The sequence below is a fragment of the Pygocentrus nattereri genome, chromosome 6 (assembly GCF_015220715.1).
Source record: "Pygocentrus nattereri isolate fPygNat1 chromosome 6, fPygNat1.pri, whole genome shotgun sequence".
NCBI classification, from domain to species: Eukaryota; Metazoa; Chordata; class Actinopteri; order Characiformes; family Serrasalmidae; genus Pygocentrus; species Pygocentrus nattereri.
In genome coordinates, this window is record NC_051216.1 from 4,114,636 (window position 1) to 4,132,785 (window position 18,150).

General features: G+C 43.1%; 1 protein-coding gene across 1 annotated transcript in view; it reads right to left on the reverse strand.

Annotated features, from left to right (window-relative positions):
* thsd7ba (thrombospondin, type I, domain containing 7Ba) overlaps nucleotides 1-18,150 on the reverse strand; it is a 527,193-nt gene that overhangs the window by 243,916 nt on the left and 265,127 nt on the right. The window contains exon 9 of the mRNA XM_037539668.1: nucleotides 12,246-12,401. Within this exon, the coding sequence (XP_037395565.1) occupies nucleotides 12,246-12,401 (156 nt within the window). The remainder of the gene's footprint in view (nucleotides 1-12,245; nucleotides 12,402-18,150) is intronic.

The window sequence follows — 18,150 nt, forward strand, 5'->3', positions numbered from 1 at the left end:
CCTTCCAGGTTCCCTGGCTTTATTTCTGTCCTAGGCGTCTGTATGTAGGACTTGTGCCTGCAGTCCTCTCTCTGCCTCTCTCCTCTGCAGGGAGCCCTGACTCCACGCTGCTGGGAATCTCGCCGAGCCCACCATGCCAGAGATCGGAGCTTTTCAAATAATCAGAACAGCCTGCAGCCTCTTGCTCTCATGCTGCAGCGCAACAAGCTGGAAGCCCTCTAATACATCAACGTCATGTAGCGGAAGAGGGGGGCTGCTGAAAATCACAAGTACGCAAAACACCCACTCGCTTTCCAGCCTCGCACTCGCTGTCCTGTTTCCCTTAATAAATTGGACGGAATGAGAGGGATGGAACAGCCTCACCCTGCATCTCCAGCACCAATACACAAACAGGTGAAGTGCACCACCAGAACATAACCACACGTCTGCTTTCAGGGAGGCTTCTTAAGGGTTTGAGTGCAGTTTTTACTCTGGCATGTTCAGTTTAGCATGTTTTGGTCTTGAAGGTCAATTCCGTCAATATTCAATTTCTGCAATCAGTGATTGAGATGAAAACAAGTCACTCAGAGTGGTTACAGTGGTGGTGATAGGAACCAGGCGCCCACCTCTAAAAGCCCCCTCACAGGAATGGATTAAATGAAATGCTTATGAATTCACTGCTTGCTGTCCAAAACATTATTTCACCATGTTTTCTGGTGGGCATGGAGGGCATTGTGAAGAAAATAGAAAGAAAGCTACAAAGAAATCTAATATTTCCAGATTTTCCATCAACATTCCATACAAAGCCATATAAAGACACGTGGAGGTTCACTGGTGACTTTGGATAGTAAATGAAATGGCTATATTGGTGTTGCATCCTACATCCTAGACCTTGGTCCCTTTTTAGTTTTTAAACCCGATTTTAAACCCGATTACTTAAAAAGACGAAATTTTTTCTTCCTTAATTTTCGTTTATTTTTTGCTGTTGTCATCGTTCAATTCAGAGTTCATAATAGCGAGGATAACATACATAACAAGTAGTGGTAAAGCTGGGCACCCTGCCCTCACAAGAGCCCCCCAAAACACCAGACCCACCCCCCAAAACAGCCAGTGAAGAAACTAAACAGTGAAGAAAAGAGGGAAAAAAGAAAAGCAGCAACAACAACAACAACAACAACAACAACAACTAGAGACAGTAGAAAAACAGGCCAGACAGACAAACTGGCCGACAGAACAGCCAGAGAAATGAGAACATACGGGTCGACAGGCAGAATTTGAAAGCAGATACATTAATATGGATTTTAGAGGATATTAGCTGTTGTGTCGTTGAGGAAAACTGTTTGAGGGAGTAGGTGTGTTTTTTTTTCCACCACCGCTGAAACCTGAGGCCGTACGTTTACACACCAAATCACTTTGTTTACATCTCCACCACTGAAACTTGTAGAACAGTTGCAAAAAATTGATTTATATATATATATATATATATATATGTGTGTGTGTGTGTGTGTGTGTGTGTGTGTATATATATGCGGATTTTCTCAGCATCAACTATTTGTTTGAGATGACCCCAGACATAAAAGCCGATAATAAAATAAAATAAAAGCCGTCTTGTGACGCTCTCCTTCATACAGTACCATCTTTTCTGTGTTTCACAGCACTGCTTTGCTCAAAAGCAGAATATAAAAAAGTAAAGTAATGAAACTGGCTTTGTACAAGTAAGTCAGGCATAGAAATATGTGGTAATCATAAGCAGTAGTAGCTGCATTGTTTCAGACTCCGGCACGAAGTTTGTAAAGTTCAGTGCACCAGGCTGCAGAAAGCAAATAAAACAGCGATGCGTGAAGACGAAGTGGGCCACCGGACACTGGTTTGTTGTACTTTTATTTCTGCTATATATTATTCCTGTCATAGTGATACGTGAGGAGTTTTTTTTAGTTCTCTCTGGCGCTGCGGTGCTGAGTTTTCAGGAGAATGTCGGGCTCAGACTGTAGCCTACAGCAGCCTTCAGACTCGGGGAGAGTCATCACTCTTCCACTGCTCAGTCCCCCTGTTCCACAACGCCAAATTACAGCCACTAATCACACAGAATCAGAGCTTAATAACCGCACGCCGCCCTCCCACACGGCACACGCCACACACCACCCTCGCACACGCTGCACGCCACCCTCGCACACGGCACACGGCACACACCACCCTCGCACACGGCACACGCCACCCTCACACCCTCGCAGCTGCCGCCTTCATACACGTCACCCTCGCACATGGCACACGCCACTCGCCACCCTCGCACATGCTGCCCTCGCACGCGCCGCCCTCGCACCGTCCTCGTACATGTCACCCTCACACACGTCACACGCCACCCTTGCACACGGCACACGCCACCCTCGTACACATCACATGCGACACGTCACATGCCGCCCTTGCACATGCCACCCTCACACACATCACCCTCCACACCTTTGGGATGAATTAGAGTGGAGACTGTGAGCCAGGCCTTCTCGTCCAACATCAGTGTCTGACCTCACAAATGTGCTTCTGGAAGAACGGTCAGAAATTCCCATAAACACTCCTAACCCTTGTGGAACGCCTTCCCAGAAGAGCTGAAGCTGTTATAGCTGCAAAGGGTGGGCCGACATCATATTAAACCCTATGGATTAAGAATGGGACGTCACTCAAGTTCATATGCGTGTGAAGCCAGACGAGTGAATACTTTTGGCAATATAGTGTATATGTGTGTGTGTTTGTTTATGTATATATATATAAATTTTTCTTTCCCCAACATGTCAAATGCAATATAAATAAATGTAAATTAATTGAATTGTGCACTAAAATTTGCAGATTTCTTTTTTAATTATTTACCAAATATGTAATGTCACTAGAATGTTTAGAGTTTATATATGACTGTATATATATAACGTATAATATAGCAATATATAACAGCATTTAGTGAATTGAGTTTCATAACTTTCCATTTTAAGGAAACATCATTTCAATATAATCACTATAATCTAACTGGTTAGACTAACAATGCTTTGTGTACGTGAGGGAATGTTTGATATTAGTGATATTCATTTTTAAGGTATTGTACATTCTGTATAATCTAACACCCCTTTTGACAGACATCACTGACATCATAGGCTTTGTGTGGCCAATTAGGAGCCTTTCTGTTCTCGTTTCAGGAGTTTTCACCCACTCGTCCTTGGGTCTACCTCTGTGACACTCTCGGGCCACCTTGAAATGCAAACCCTATTTGGATCTACCCACAGATTTCCAATGATGTTCCAGTCTGGAGACGGTGAGGACCATTCCAAAAGCTTCAGCCTGTTTTTCTTGGTGGACTTCGAGGTACGAGTTTGAATCACTGCACTGTTGTAGAGGCCTGGGTCTAAAGTTTCTAGAGTAAGTGTCCGATTTGCAGCAGAATTGGCTGGAATTTTATTAGAATCCTTTTTTTGGTCTACTTGTGGAATCACGGCTGAGCCACCGGCTGCCACCCGCTCCTAAAGCGTAGCAGAGATCTCTGATCTGATCTCACGATGATCTGATTCAACTGCGATTCAAACACAAACTTTACGGAACACACAAAAAAGACGATTTTCAGGGGTTCTTTGCTAAAGGATATTTAGAACCATGAGTTCTATCTAGAACCACTACATGCTTTTGCAAGGTGAAATGGTTCTTCAGATTGAGGGAAAATGTGTTTCTATATTGAACATTTTGGAAAGTAGTTCTATACAACACAAAGTGTTGTTCTAGTTTTAAAAGTGTGATATTGTAACAACAGAAAGAACCCAAGAAGAACCGTGTGCTGTATTATGAGCTCTAATAATGACTGCGGTTGAATCCTTAGATTCAGACTGATGGTGAGCAGGAGTGCACTGGGCTGATAAAGTGATTCTGATTGGAAAAGCGCAACGTGCCGCTAAAAGTGAATGAAGGCTGGCCATTCACTCCGCTTTCCTTTGAGGAGTACACAGCTCTGCTGGGCTCGAGATAAACCGAGCTTCTAAAATAAGGACTGTAGGGACGGAGCACATGTTCAGTAAACAGGTCATTCACCTCGCAGCTGCCCCAGGTGCCGACTAAACCATGACTCAAAAGAACCCGCAGACTAGTCCGAAATCTGTGAGGGGCTCTTAAAACATTTCAAACACCAAAACACAAACTTCTGTCTGGCGGTTTGACGGTGGAACTGAAGGTGTGCAGGTTTTCATTCTTGTGTTGGGGGATGTTAAAAGCCCTCAGACGTCGGGAGATGTTAGTGTCGTTTTGGCACGTGTTAGTTATATTATCAACTAATGTAAATGTGATTACTTCATTAATGTAAATTAGATTTGACGAGGTGTCTTTAAAGTGACTTTACTGTTTATAACGGTCAAAAATGACAAAAGCAGCAAAATTATGAAGGACGGCTGCTCGTTTCTATAAAACAAGGCTGCACACAACAATAACTCGCTGTCAAAATCAAATCAAAATGAAACACCAGTAGCTCTTTACAGATCAGCAATGAGTGGATAATATCGCAAGCAAATGTGATGTGACAAACATGAGATTTCATTCGTTGCTCTCCCTCTTGCTGCATAGTTGTGAAGATTTCTTACAAGATTAAATCAGTTAAGTAGGCAGTTTGGGACTAATTCATGCAGAATGTAATAAGCAAATCTCAGCGTAATTCCGTTCAGTCTTTTCTCTGCTGGAAGAAAGTTGAGTCTCTTAAAACGATGCTTCCAAATGTGAACGAGGAGGTATTTTCAGTACAGCCCTAATCAACTTATGCTGTGCCGTCTGAGATCCATTCTTAATAAATTGAAAGGAACGGCTGTCGAGCAGAAATTGGCTGCATAATCAAAATAGCCTTGACTCAATTCCTCAGCCAACATTTTTGAAGTTGATACTTCTAGTAGTGCAGAATTCTGGACAGGAATGTGGTCTTTTGTCCAGTTTCTGTTAATACCTCGTGAGCTACTGTTTCCCCTGATAACTGATCATCTAAAACACTCTAAAAAAGGTGGGATGGAGTGTTACTGTAGTGGGTGGCTTGTGGTGACCTCCCTGCTATACCGCCTGGTTTTAATGTGTTTAACCATCTGGCACTTTCTCGATTTGTGCACATCCTCTTAAATATATCAAAATATTTGGAAAAATCTCTACTTGCTCTATAACAAGAAACCGCTGCAGCAGCTTCAGCAGCTGTAAACTCTCCGACACCGTTTCACACGAGTCTCCGATGTGGGTTGAATGAAGAATCAAGGTTTTCCTGCGTGACGGTCAGTCCTTAGTGATCTCCTGAGTGTCCGTCGGTCAGTTTCACACAGAATATAGACGGACACACGAATCCAGCAGCTCCACATGATGAGAGGCAGATGACGTGTATCTCAGCCCCTCTTCACAGGCTCATAACTCCGGATGTGAGTCTCGTAGGATCTCGTGATGAGATGGAATGGAAAGGGCGGCTCTACGGATTCAGGAAGGGTTTGAACTGGATTTCTGAGCTGGATCATCACAAAGACACAGACACAGATATACAGAGACAGAGAATTTGATGTGTGGGTGAGTTTGTGGACCCGAGAGGGTTGATAGAGAGCACTACTCACAGCTGAATCATGGCCTCTCCCGTGTCTTATGCTGCATGCACGTTTTCAGTAGACGGACGACAGCAAACTGGATATTTCATTGTTTTCCATAGAGCCACAATTGGTGATGCTCCACAGACCACAGCTGTTAGTAGTATTGCACCATTAACAATACTTAACAATACTATATTGGTACTGGCACTGATACTGGTACTTAAACGCAGTCTCCGTATCGGTGATGGGGATGGGTCTTTTGACACGTCTGCACCAGTAGACAGAATTTAACACCGCATTGGTGTGTGGTCACTTACAGTCCTTGATGTGATGATTTTATGAGCCTTTAGCCTCAATTTAGCCCAATATAGCATAGCAGCCCGCTAGCCTGGCCTGTGCGTCCACTAGTCACTGCACCTCTGTCAGTCTGCTGCATCACTTGGCAGTGTGAGCGACGTTGATATTCACTGAACTGATGCTCAGAGACGCAGCGTGACTCATGTATGAGAAACGACTCCAGAGATTTTTACATAAAACAAATTCAGCTCCATTTTTGAGCCAGAGAAGCAGCTGTGTGCTGATATGTAAACACTACAGGTTTATCCGTTTACTCTTCAGGTCTGTTTTTAACTGTTCTGCTCAATAAAGACATTTTGCATTGACTTAGTTAGGCATGCTTCTTATTACTAATTATATAATAGTAAATACTAAATTAATACAGTAAAGAAACAATTTTTTTCTTAAGCATCTAATAAGTATAATCCAACCTGTAAATGCCTTTCAGCAAAGCTGAATGTGTTTTATTTGTGATGCAGAACACAGATTTTGGGGGGGGGGAAATATATATATTTATTTATTCTGCATTATTAACTGCTTAATCCAGATAGGGTTGTAATTGCATATACATTATGTTGCCAAAAGTTTTCACTCCCCCATCCAAATCACTGAATTCAGGTGTTCCAGTCTCTTCCACGGCCACAGGTGTATAAAGCCGAGCCCCTCGGCCTGCAGACTGCTTCTACAGACATTAGTGAAAGAATGGGTCACTCTCAGGAGCTCAGTGAATTCCAGCGTGGTGCCGTGATCGGATGCCACCTGTGCAGCAAGTCCAGTCGTGAAATTTCCTCACTACTAAATATTCCACAGTCCACTGTCAGTGTGATTATAACAAAGTGGAAGCGATTGGGAACGACAGCAACTCAGCCACGAAGTGGTCGGCCACGTAAAATGACAGAGCGGTCAGCGGATGCTGAGGGGCATAGTGCGCAGAGGTCACCGACTTTCTGCAGAGTCAATCACTACAGACCTCCAAACTTCATGTGGCCTTCAGATCAGCTCAAGAACAGCGTAGAGAGCTTCATGGAATGGGTTTCCATGGCTGAGCAGCTGCATCCAAGCCTTACATCACCAAGCGCAACGCAAAGCGTGGAATGCAGTGGTGTAAAGCGCCGCCACTGGACTCTAGAGCAGTGGAGACGTGTTCTCTGGAGTGACCAATCACGCTTCTCCGTCTGGAAATCCGGTGGATGAGTCTGGGTTTGGTGGTTGCCAGGAGACGGTACTTGTCTGACTGCATTGTGCCGAGTGTGAAGTTTGGTGGAGGGGGGATCATGGTGTGGGGGTGTTTTTCAGGAGTTGGGCTCGGCCCCTTAGTTCCAGTGAAAGGAACTCTTAAAGCTTCAGCTCCAAGAGATTCTGGACAATTTCATACTCCCAACTTTGTGGGAACAGTTTGGGGACGGCCCCTTCCTGTTCCAACATGACTGCTCACCAGTGCACAAAGCAGGTCCATAAAGACGTGGATGAGCCAGTTTGGTGTGGAAGAACTTGACTGGCCTGCACAGAGTCCTGACCTCAACCCCATAGAGCCCCTTTGGGATGAATTAGAGCGGAGACTGTGAGCCAGGCCTTCTCGTCCAACATCAGTGTCTGACCTCACAAATGTGCTTCTGGAAGAACGGTCAGAAATTCCCATAAACACTCCTAACCCTTGTGGAAAGCCTTCCCAGAAGAGCTGAAGCTGTTATAGCTGCAAAGGGTGGGCCGACATCATATTAAACCCTATGGATTAAGAATGGGATCTCACTCAAGTTCATATGAATTCATATATAGCGAATACCTTTGGCAATATAGTGTATATTAGTACTCACATATATCAGGTATCAGTATTGGAAAGGAAAAGGTGGTATTGGTGCATCTCTAGCTGTGAGCGGAACGCTCTGCCAAGATCAATTTTCCAAACTTTTGCCATCGACTGCAGCTGTGGAATAAACTGGAGGTGTAGTTATTGGGATCCATAGACGGGCAAAGGCCCCATTGCTGAACTCCAGACGAACCCAAACAACAAAAATAAGAGTACAGAGCGTCCTCCTGCCTTTCTCCACCTTAAATAAACACTACATGCTAAAGCTCTTCTCTGATAATCTTCCATCTTTGCCAGGAACACAGTCACCATGGCAACACTTCATGCCTCTGTCAGCCAACCACCATGAGACATGGAACGACTTTTCAACACCAAAGTGAAGGCAGCATAACTGTACACCACAATATCATTACTCCCTTATTACCCATCTGTAAAAACTCTCTTCTACTCATAAACACAAGGATATGGACTGAAAGTGTAGCATCTGCGCATTTCATTCACTTTCTCCACTTATCTCAATGAGCTACGAGTCAGTAATGATTCATACAGCGCCACCGCCTGCTTTTGTCGGCGCTGGTGATGACTGGTGAAGTACGAGACCACAGGGAGGTGATAAAGTGTGGATTAGACTTGTAGCAGTTCATCTTTTACCGACTGCACACTGCGGAACGTCAGTCAGGCTGCTGTAAGCTTCTTTATGGGGGATTCCACCCCCAGCTCAGCACTTACAGCAGACAGGTTATCACCTTAAATACCTGTCACTGAGAGGAAAGCTGTCAGTCCTCCCAACATGCCGAGCCTCAGCCTGGTCCTGCCTGCAGGCATCGCGCTCCTCCACTCCTCCACTCACATACAGCATGCTGGACATCCAGGCTTCCGAGGATCATTTACAGGAGATATCGCGGTGTATTTCTCCACATCAGCCACAGCTAAAGCTTGTTAGAGTGATGTTCTGGCATGAACATGAATCAAATGTAAACAATCGTCCCAACGCAGCCAATCAGCAAAGATGTTTGGCTTTTGAACGCTGCAAAAAATGATATCTTAGCAAGTGAAAGCATCTGATTGATTTCTGACTGGGTTAAATAAAGAGGGCTGAGGAATGTTACAATGTAATTCAACTTGTTTCTAAACATCTTTATGCCGTGTTAGAAATGAAGGTTCTGTTCAGGTGCAATTCCAAACAGCGTAGATGTTCCCTCAGAGGTTCTACAGCAGGTTTAAGGTCTGATTGTGGAGCTTCAATCAGTTCCTCCAGGTGAAAAGTTGGTATTTGTTCCTTTTCATAACCGAATGTTTTAAATCAGAGCAGTAGAGTAAAAGGCTGGAGGCGAGGCGAGGCGGGGTGTGTGGAGTCAGTCCAGCTTAGAACAGATCATTTTGTCTCAGTTATGATCCATCATATAAATTATTAACACACTTGATAGAACAGGTACAATGATCTGCCAATGGGAAAAAATACCTTCACACAATATAATGACTAAAAAGAAGGGTTTTTTTTTTTTTTTTTGTAAATTTTGTATTTTTTTTGTTCTTTTAAAGTTAATTTTTATCTTTGTTATTTTCATTGTACAGTCTCCTTGAGTGTCTTGAAAGGCGCTTAACAAATAAAATATTATTATTATTATTATTAAAATAAACTAATATTCTTGCAGACTCAAAGAACAATATATATATTATATATTATATATGACTTACTGGGATTTATTCATGAATTCATTTTTTTTTAAATAATCAATTAATTAACTGCTTGATTAAAGCTAATAACAGTAGCAGCCACCATGAAACCTGAAGTCTGTCTGTACTTTATAGTTAACCAGAGTCGTGGCAGTTAGTCCATTACCAAAGACTGATTACTTCTCTCAAACTGTAACGAGATTAACTCCCTGGACAACTCGGTGCTCATTACTTTACTTCTGAGTTACTCTCTAAAACACAGACCCGTCTTTTCAACTCTCAATCCAGAGAGAACTCAATCACCCAGGAACGTATGCAAGAACCCTGCTCTAATACGATCATCCCAGGACAGCTACACAACAAACGGCTCCAACTCAGCATGCCAAGCCCCACCTGCCAGTGGACCACCAGCTTCCTCACTGGCAGAGAGCAGCAGGTGAGGTTGGGAAGGTTCACGTCAAACACCCAGATCATCAGTACAGGCGCTCCACAGGGCTGCGTCCTCTCACCACTGCTCTTCTCTCTCTACACGAATGACTGGACCTCCACAGACCCCTCAGTCAAAATCTTGAAGTAGGCAGATGACGCTACAGTCATCTGTCTCATCCGAGATGGTGATGACTCCGCTTACAGATGGGTGGTTGATCAGGTGGTCCTTTGGAGCAGCCACAATAACCTGGTGCTGAACACAGCAAAAACGGCGGAGATCACAGTGGACTTCAGGAGGAGCCCTTCAGCCCTGCCAGCGCTCACCATCCTGGACAGAACTGTGGTGGCAGTGGTGTCCTGCAAGTTCCTGGGCACAACAATCACCAGGGACCTGATGCGGAACAGCAACATCAGCTCCATCCTCAAGACAGCCCAGCAGAGGATCAGCTCCATCCTCAAGAGAGCCACAGACCTCTCTCACCCTGGACACCACTTATTCCAGCTCCTTCCCTCAGGCCGGTGCTTCAGCCAGATGAGGATCAGGACATCCAGGCTACAGAGGAGCTTCTTCCCACAAGCCATCACTCTCTGAACAGTTAAAATATCACACAAAACAATATTCCAGCTTCAAACTGCACTTCTACAGATCCTGGGATATAGAATCAAGTTCAGCTCCATCCTCTGGAACTGCTGCTCAAACTAGTGTTTGTTTATTCTAGCATCTTACTCACCGGCCATATTACCCCACTGATCTGACTGTCCCCTCACTGACCCCTGTCTCTGCCACTACTCGCCCTTTAACTGCTGCTGCACTCAGCACTTTAACTTTAGACCCATACTGTGCACAATGTAAGGTTTACAGGTATGACTGTGTGTGTGTGTGTGTGTGTGTGTGTGTGTGTGTGTGTGTGTGTGTGTGAGAGAGTGAGTTAATGCTTTATTTTATGTTTTTTTGTATTTTATCTTATTTTATATTTATTCTATTTTATTTTATTCACTACATGTAAATGTCTGATACTGTGCTCTGTCAGCTCCTGTAACCAAAACCAAATTCTTTGTATTTAGTAAGAATATTCGAGAGTGAGGGGGTCTCACAGTGAGATTGAGAGTGAGGGGGTCTCACAGTGAGATTGAGAGTGAGGGGGTCTCAGTGAGATTGAGAGGGTCTCAGAGTGAAACAGAGTGAGGATGCGGCGAGTATGAGGCATCTGAGAGTGAGATTGAGAGTATGGGGGTCTCAGAGTGAGATTGAGAGTGAGGGGGGTCCCAGAGTGAAACAGAGGGAGGATGCGGTGTGTATGAGGCATCTGAGAGTGAGGGGGTCTCAGAGTGAGATTGAGAGTGAGGGGGTCTCAGAGTGAGACTGAGAGTGAGGGGGTCTCAGAGTGAGACTGAGAGTGAGGGGGTCTCAGAGTGAGATTGAGAGTGAGGGGGTCTCAGAGTGAGATTGAGAGTGAGGGGGTCTCAGAGTGAGACTGAGAGTGAGGGGGTCTCAGAGTGAGATTGAGAGTGAGGGGGGTCCCAGAGTGAAACAGAGGGAGGATGCGGTGTGTATGAGGCATCTGAGAGTGAGGGGGTCTCAGAGTGAGATTGAGAGTGAGGGGGTCTCAGAGTGAGACTGAGAGTGAGGGGGTCTCAGAGTGAGATTGAGAGTGAGGGGGTCTCAGAGTGAGATTGAGAGTGAGGGGGTCTCAGAGTGAGATTGAGAGTGAGGGGGCCTCAGAGTGAGATTGAGACTGAGGGGGCCTCAGAGTGAGATTGAGAGTGAGGGGGTCTCAGAGTAAGATTGAGAGTGAGGGGGTCTCAGAGTGAGATTGAGAGTGAGGGGGTCTCAGAGTGAGATTGAGAGTGAGAGGGTCTCAGAGTGAAACAGAGTGAGGATGTGGCGAGTATGAGGCATCTGAGAGTGAGATCGAGAGTGAGGGGGCCTCAGAGTGAGATTGAGAGTGAGGGGGTCTCAGAGTGAGATTGAGAGTGAGGGGGTCTCAGAGTGAGATTGAGAGTGAGGGGGTCTCAGAGTGAGATTGAGAGTGAGGGGGCCTCAGAGTGAGATTGAGACTGAGGGGGCCTCAGAGTGAGATTGAGAGTGAGGGGGTCTCAGAGTAAGATTGAGAGTGAGGGGGTCTCAGAGTGAGATTGAGAGTGAGGGGGTCTCAGAGTGAGATTGAGAGTGAGAGGGTCTCAGAGTGAAACAGAGGGAGGATGAGATTGAGAGTGAGGGGGTCTCAGAGTGAGATTGAGAGTGAGGGGGTCTCAGAGTAAGATTGAGAGTGAGGGGGTCTCAGAGTGAGATTGAGAGTGAGGGGGTCTCAGAGTGAGATTGAGAGTGAGAGAGTCTCAGAGTGAAACAGAGGGAGGATGTGGCGAGTATGAGGCGTCTGAGAGTGAGATCGAGAGTGAGGATGCAGCGAGTGAAGCGTCGCGAGTTCCGAACACTTTCTCTCTCCTACCTTTCCTCCCCTGAGACTCCATGCAGTTGTCGTGGAGACAAGATCCCCAAGAGGACCAGAGTGAGAGCAGGCAGGGCTGAGGACAGCGCAGAGAACAGAACTGAACTGCCAGAGGAACCGGTCCATCACAGAGATCACTACTGACCGGCCTGGACGCTGGAGAGAGGGAGAGGGAGGGAGAGAGAAACAGAGAGAGAGCGAGAGAGAGAGCGAGAGAGAGAGGGAGAGAGAGAGAGAGACAGAGAGAGAGAGAGAGAGAGAGAGAGCGCGAGAGAGAGAGGGAGAGAGAGAACGAGAGAGAAACAGAGAAAGAGCGAGAGAGAGGGAGTGTGTAAGGAGAGGAGGCACAGATAGAGAGCAAAAGAGATAAAGGGAAAAAGGAGATGGAGAGAGAAGAAAAATCAATAGTGGTCAGCGGGAAATCGGCTTAGGTCAGAAATTCATCCTGAGCAAAAACACATCTGAGAGGAATTGAAGAAATCACCACTCTGGGCTCACATCCTCTAACCTGCCACCGAGTGGGGCTCTTAAACGAGCCGTTTGGATCAGAGAGCAGAGAAACCGACTCAAATGAGAGTCAGAACCAGAACAGATTAAGATTAAGATTATCTGACGCCGTCAGTCGGAGCGAAATTCAGAACGTTGATCCTGTTTAAAGTAAACAGCATAAAGAGCCCTACAGGCTTCAGCTGCTCCGCGTTTCCTGGGTGTTCCTCGTTGCAGAGTTTGACAGGAACACGGCGAGTGATCCATTTACATCAGAGCAGGCAGAGCAGGTTGTGTCCAGAGCAAACAGGGACATTGATCTTCATCCTCAAACAGCGCTGACCGAAAATAGGCCTGGATTTTATTCCCCAACACTCAGGCAGACCTGTTTATGCGGTCTGTCTTCATTCCCCTCCCTTTTTATACGTGAAGCACCTCAGCTCTGTTTCTATTTCTCTACAAACTCCTGAACTTTCTCAGCACTGGTCCAATTCATGTAAACATACTGCCTCAAAAAAAGAGGCACAAAGTTTTCTTTTTTTTTTGTTGTTGAAACTCAATCATAACTGAGGAGTATAAAAAACACAGGCTAAAATATGGTGAGCATGAAAAACATCTGTCTTTTACACCACACAGCATCTTTACATATTAAAGTTCCACACTTAGACTCAAAAAGGAGGTCTGACTCGATGTTTCAGCCTCAAATGATCTCAAAATCAACATCATACTGATGAAGATGTGACGAGAGTAGTAGATAATTCACTCACATCCTCAGAAGACGTTATGACTGAATTCTCTTTGAAATCTCTTTCAATCAACCGATTCATCTGCTTGGCGATTCATCTGCTTATAAAACATTCCCTCGGCATGTTGCATGCGATTACACACTTCCACCAGAGAGGTCTCCAAATCCCCAAAACTTACACTGTGCAGCTTTAACAGGTTGAGGCTTAAATCACTGTATATTTGAGTGATAGTTATGTTCTCATTTTCAGTTTCAGGTTAACTTAACAACACAGTCACTCTTGAACGACTCAAAATGTCACTGACCACTTAAAATCCCAGGATTATTACATAGTGAGGCTTATAACCGTATTTCCAAAAAAGGGATGTTGTGCAAAATGTAAATAAAAACAATGTTTTCATGTGCAAATCATTTAAACCATATGTTTAATTAAAATAGTAAAAATAACTAATCAAAATGTTGAAACTGAGAAATTTTATTGCATTTCAAAAAATATATTTATTTTTTTGCCAGCAACACGTTCCAAAAAAGTTGGGACGGGAGCCTGTTTACCCCCGAGTTCATCACCTCTATTAACAACACTAAGCGTTTGGGAACTGAGGAGACGCTGCTGTAGTTTTGAAAGTGGAATGTCTTTCCATTCTGGTTTGATATAAGATTTCAGCTGCTCAACAGTTCAGGGTCTCCTTTGCCGTATTTTCGTTAATGCATCAAATGTTCTCAGTGGGTGACCGGTCTGGACTGCAGGTCAGCTTAGCACCTGGATTTTAATCTGTAATACATGCAGAATGTCGTTTGACAATGTCTTGATGAAATACTCAAGGCCTTCCCTGAAAAAGACGTCATCTGGATGGCAGCACATGTTGCCAAAACTGCATATGCTGTTCAGTATTAATGGTGCCTTCACAAATGTGCAAGTCACCCAGGTGCACAAATGCCCCTCCTGACACGGATGCGGGCTTTAGGACTGCATGCTGATAACAAGCCAGATGACCCCCCCCCCCCCCCCCACTCTTTAGCCCTGAGTAGACCGCATCCATGATTCCTACACAGAATTTCAAATTTTAATTAATTACAGAACATTTTACCACTTTGACTCTTAAATGAGCTCAGGCCCAGAGAAGTCGGTGGTGTTTCTGGATCCTGTTTATATCTGGCTTCTTCTTGGCATGGTAAAGTTGTACCTTACATTTGTGGATGCTGCAAAACTGCGTTTACAGACAGTGGATTTCAGAAGTGTTTCACTGTATTTTGTCACTCCTGTGACATTTTTTATGTGTTGCTGGCATCAGCTTAAAAATGGGCATCTCTTTTTCAAAAAAAAAACAAAAAACTTTTTCAACAGTTTCAACATTTGACATGTCTGTAATGTTTTCAACTGAATATATGGTTGAGATGATTCACACACCACTACACTCTGCTTTTATTTACATTTTGCTCAGCATCCCAATGCTTTTGGAAACGTTAGTAACTGCACAGACTTCAGTGCAGACTGGTTAATCTGTTATTAGATTATAGAAATCTGGAAAAAAAGAAAAGAAAAAAAAACACCTCTGCCTAACGGTCAATGATCCTGGGCATTTAAGGGATCCACTTTAATCAGCCTATTAGAATCAGTTCTAAGAAATAAATATCAGAATGAAATTCTAATAAAATTAACATCCAGAATGAAGTTCTAATAAAATGAATATCCAGGATGAAATTCTAACAAAATAACATTTAGATTGAAGTCCTGATAAAATTAACACATTCAATTAAGTTTTTCATTAAGTTAATATTTAAAGTGATATTTCTTGTATTTGAAAAGTGCTGATCAAATCTTGAGGTGAATACCTTGACAAAAATGTTGGAAATATATATTTACAGTATATTATTTATACTTTAATAACTTCATATATTCCCTAGAAACACATTGAGTTATGAGTATAACGTATTGGATATGATGCATTCTGATGTCCATAGTTTTTTTTATTTTTACTATTCAAGCATGAAGTGGGCACAGTGCACCCAGACGCAGACAGTGGGTGCATCCCTTTAGCTGAAAGGCGCATGGCCTTATTCAGGAGCTGAAACTTTATAATGAGCACTTGAGCACTTTTCGGATGTCCACATTTTGGCTTCAGCTGCTTTTGGAGATGCTGGACTCACAGCTGAGTTCCAGCAGATCCAGAGCACTGACAAGCAGTGTTTCTGAAGCAGTTACTGTGCCAATCGTAGGTTTTTATGCTCGTTAAAGTTTACAGAAAAAGAAGAAGTGAAAGAAAGAAAAATGCATGTTCATTTCACATAAAAATCCAGATGTTATACAACAGTTTGTCACATGATCTGATTGTATGTTTCTCTTTCTAATGAGTGAAATCAGCTACTTCCACTGATTAATATTAATATTAATAATTTAGTAAACAAAGTGACGCAAGATGCTCTGTTCTAGATAAACTGACAGAGTCAGAACTGCTCACAGTGGTGGTGGTAGGAACCAGACGTCCCTCTAAAAGCTCCTCACAGAAAGTTCCTACATGAACTGGTTCTGAATTCACTGCCTGATGACTGAGACGCTGTTTTATGAGAGTTTAGAGAACTTCAACTCCATTCATGGTGGAGGGAGACATGCAGGGCGCTGTGCGGCAAAATAGTCCCCAAAGAAAACTCATTATTCCAGATTTTCCACAGTTTTCCATCATCAACATTCCATATGAGCTCAGAAGACTCATGTAGGTTCTCTGGTGGTTCTGGATGGTAAATAAAGTGTCTATATTTGTGTTGTAGTCATGGCGACGCCTGGTTCCCATCACCATCACTGTAAAGACGTCTGAACCATTTCACACCAAACCCTCTGAATGAGTCATTTTTCTATATGACTCACGATGTCATATTTTTCCAATTACCACTGACTGAAAGATATGGGGCACAAGATGCAAACTCTCACACCTGATATCATACAAACTCTCACAACTAAGATTATTAAAACTGAGATTACAGAAACTCTCAAAACTGAGATTACAGAAACTCCTACAACTGAAATTCTAGAAACTCACAACTGAAATTACAGAAACTCACAACTGAAATTACAGAAACTCTCACAACTGGAATTACAGAAACTCTCACAACTGGAATTACAGAAACTCTCACAACTGGAATTACAGAAACTCTCAACTGAAATTACAGAAACTCTCACAACTGAAATTGCAGAAACTCTCACAACTGGGATTACAGAAACTCTCACAACTGAAATTACAGAAACTCTCAACTGAAATTACAGAAACTCTCACAACTGAGAGTACAGAAACTCTCAACTGGGATTACAGAAACTCTCACAACTGAAATTGCAGAAACTCTCTCAACTGAAATTACAGAAACTCTCACAACTGAAATTACAGAAACTCTCACAACTGGGATTACAGAAACTCTCACAACTGGGATTACAGAAACTCTCACAACTGGGATTACAGAAACTCTCACAACTGAAATTACAGAAACTCACAACTGCGATTACAGAAACTCTCACAACTGAAATTACAGAAACTCTCACAACTGGGATTACAGAAACTCTCACAACTGGGATTACAGAAACTCTCACAACTGAAATTACAGAAACTCTCAACTGAGATTACAGAAACTCTCACAACTGAAATTGCAGAAACTCTCACAACTGAAATTGCAGAAACTGTCACAACTGAAATTACAGAAACTCTCACAACTGGGATTACAGAAACTCTCACAACTGAAATTACAGAAACTCACAACTGGGATTACAGAAACTCTCACAACTGGGATTACAGAAACTCTCACAACTGGGATTACAGAAACTCTCACAACTGAAATTGCAGAAACTCTCACAACTGAAATTACAGAAACTCTCACAACTGAAATTGCAGAAACTCTCACAACTGGGATTACAGAAACTCTCACAACTGGGATTACAGAAACTCTCACAACTGAAATTACAGAAACTCTCAACTGAAATTACAGAAACTCTCACAACTGAAATTACAGAAACTCTCACAACTGAAATTGCAGAAACTCTCACAACTGAAATTGCAGAAACTCTCACAACTGAAATTACAGAAACTCACAACTGGGATTACAGAAACTCTCACAACTGGGATTACAGAAACTCTCACAACTGGGATTACAGAAACTCTCACAACTGAAATTACAGAAACTCTCACAACTGAAATTACAGAAACTTTCACAACTGGGATTACAGAAACTCAACTGGGATTACATAAACTCAACTGAAATGACAGAAACTCAACTGAGATTACAGAAACTCGCAACTGAAATTACAGAAACTCTCACAACTGAAATTACAGAAACTCGCAACTGAAATTACAGAAACTCACAACTGGGATTACAGAAACTCTCAACTGAGATTACAGAAACTCACAACTGAGTTTATGTAAAATCTCACAAATGACATTCAAACTCTTCATACTGAGATTATACAAACTCTCGACAGATTATACAACTAATAAATTAATTATACAAGCTTTTCATTACTTATGTTTTTTGTTCCTAACTGAGATTATTAAAATTTACATTTTGTTTTTTACTTTTATTTTATTATTTGTTCACAATCGAAAAAAAAAGTTTGTTACTTTTGTTTACATATTTTGGTTTGATGTCATATCTCCGAGTGGACGACATATCAACAATATAGAATTATTTGCTTTA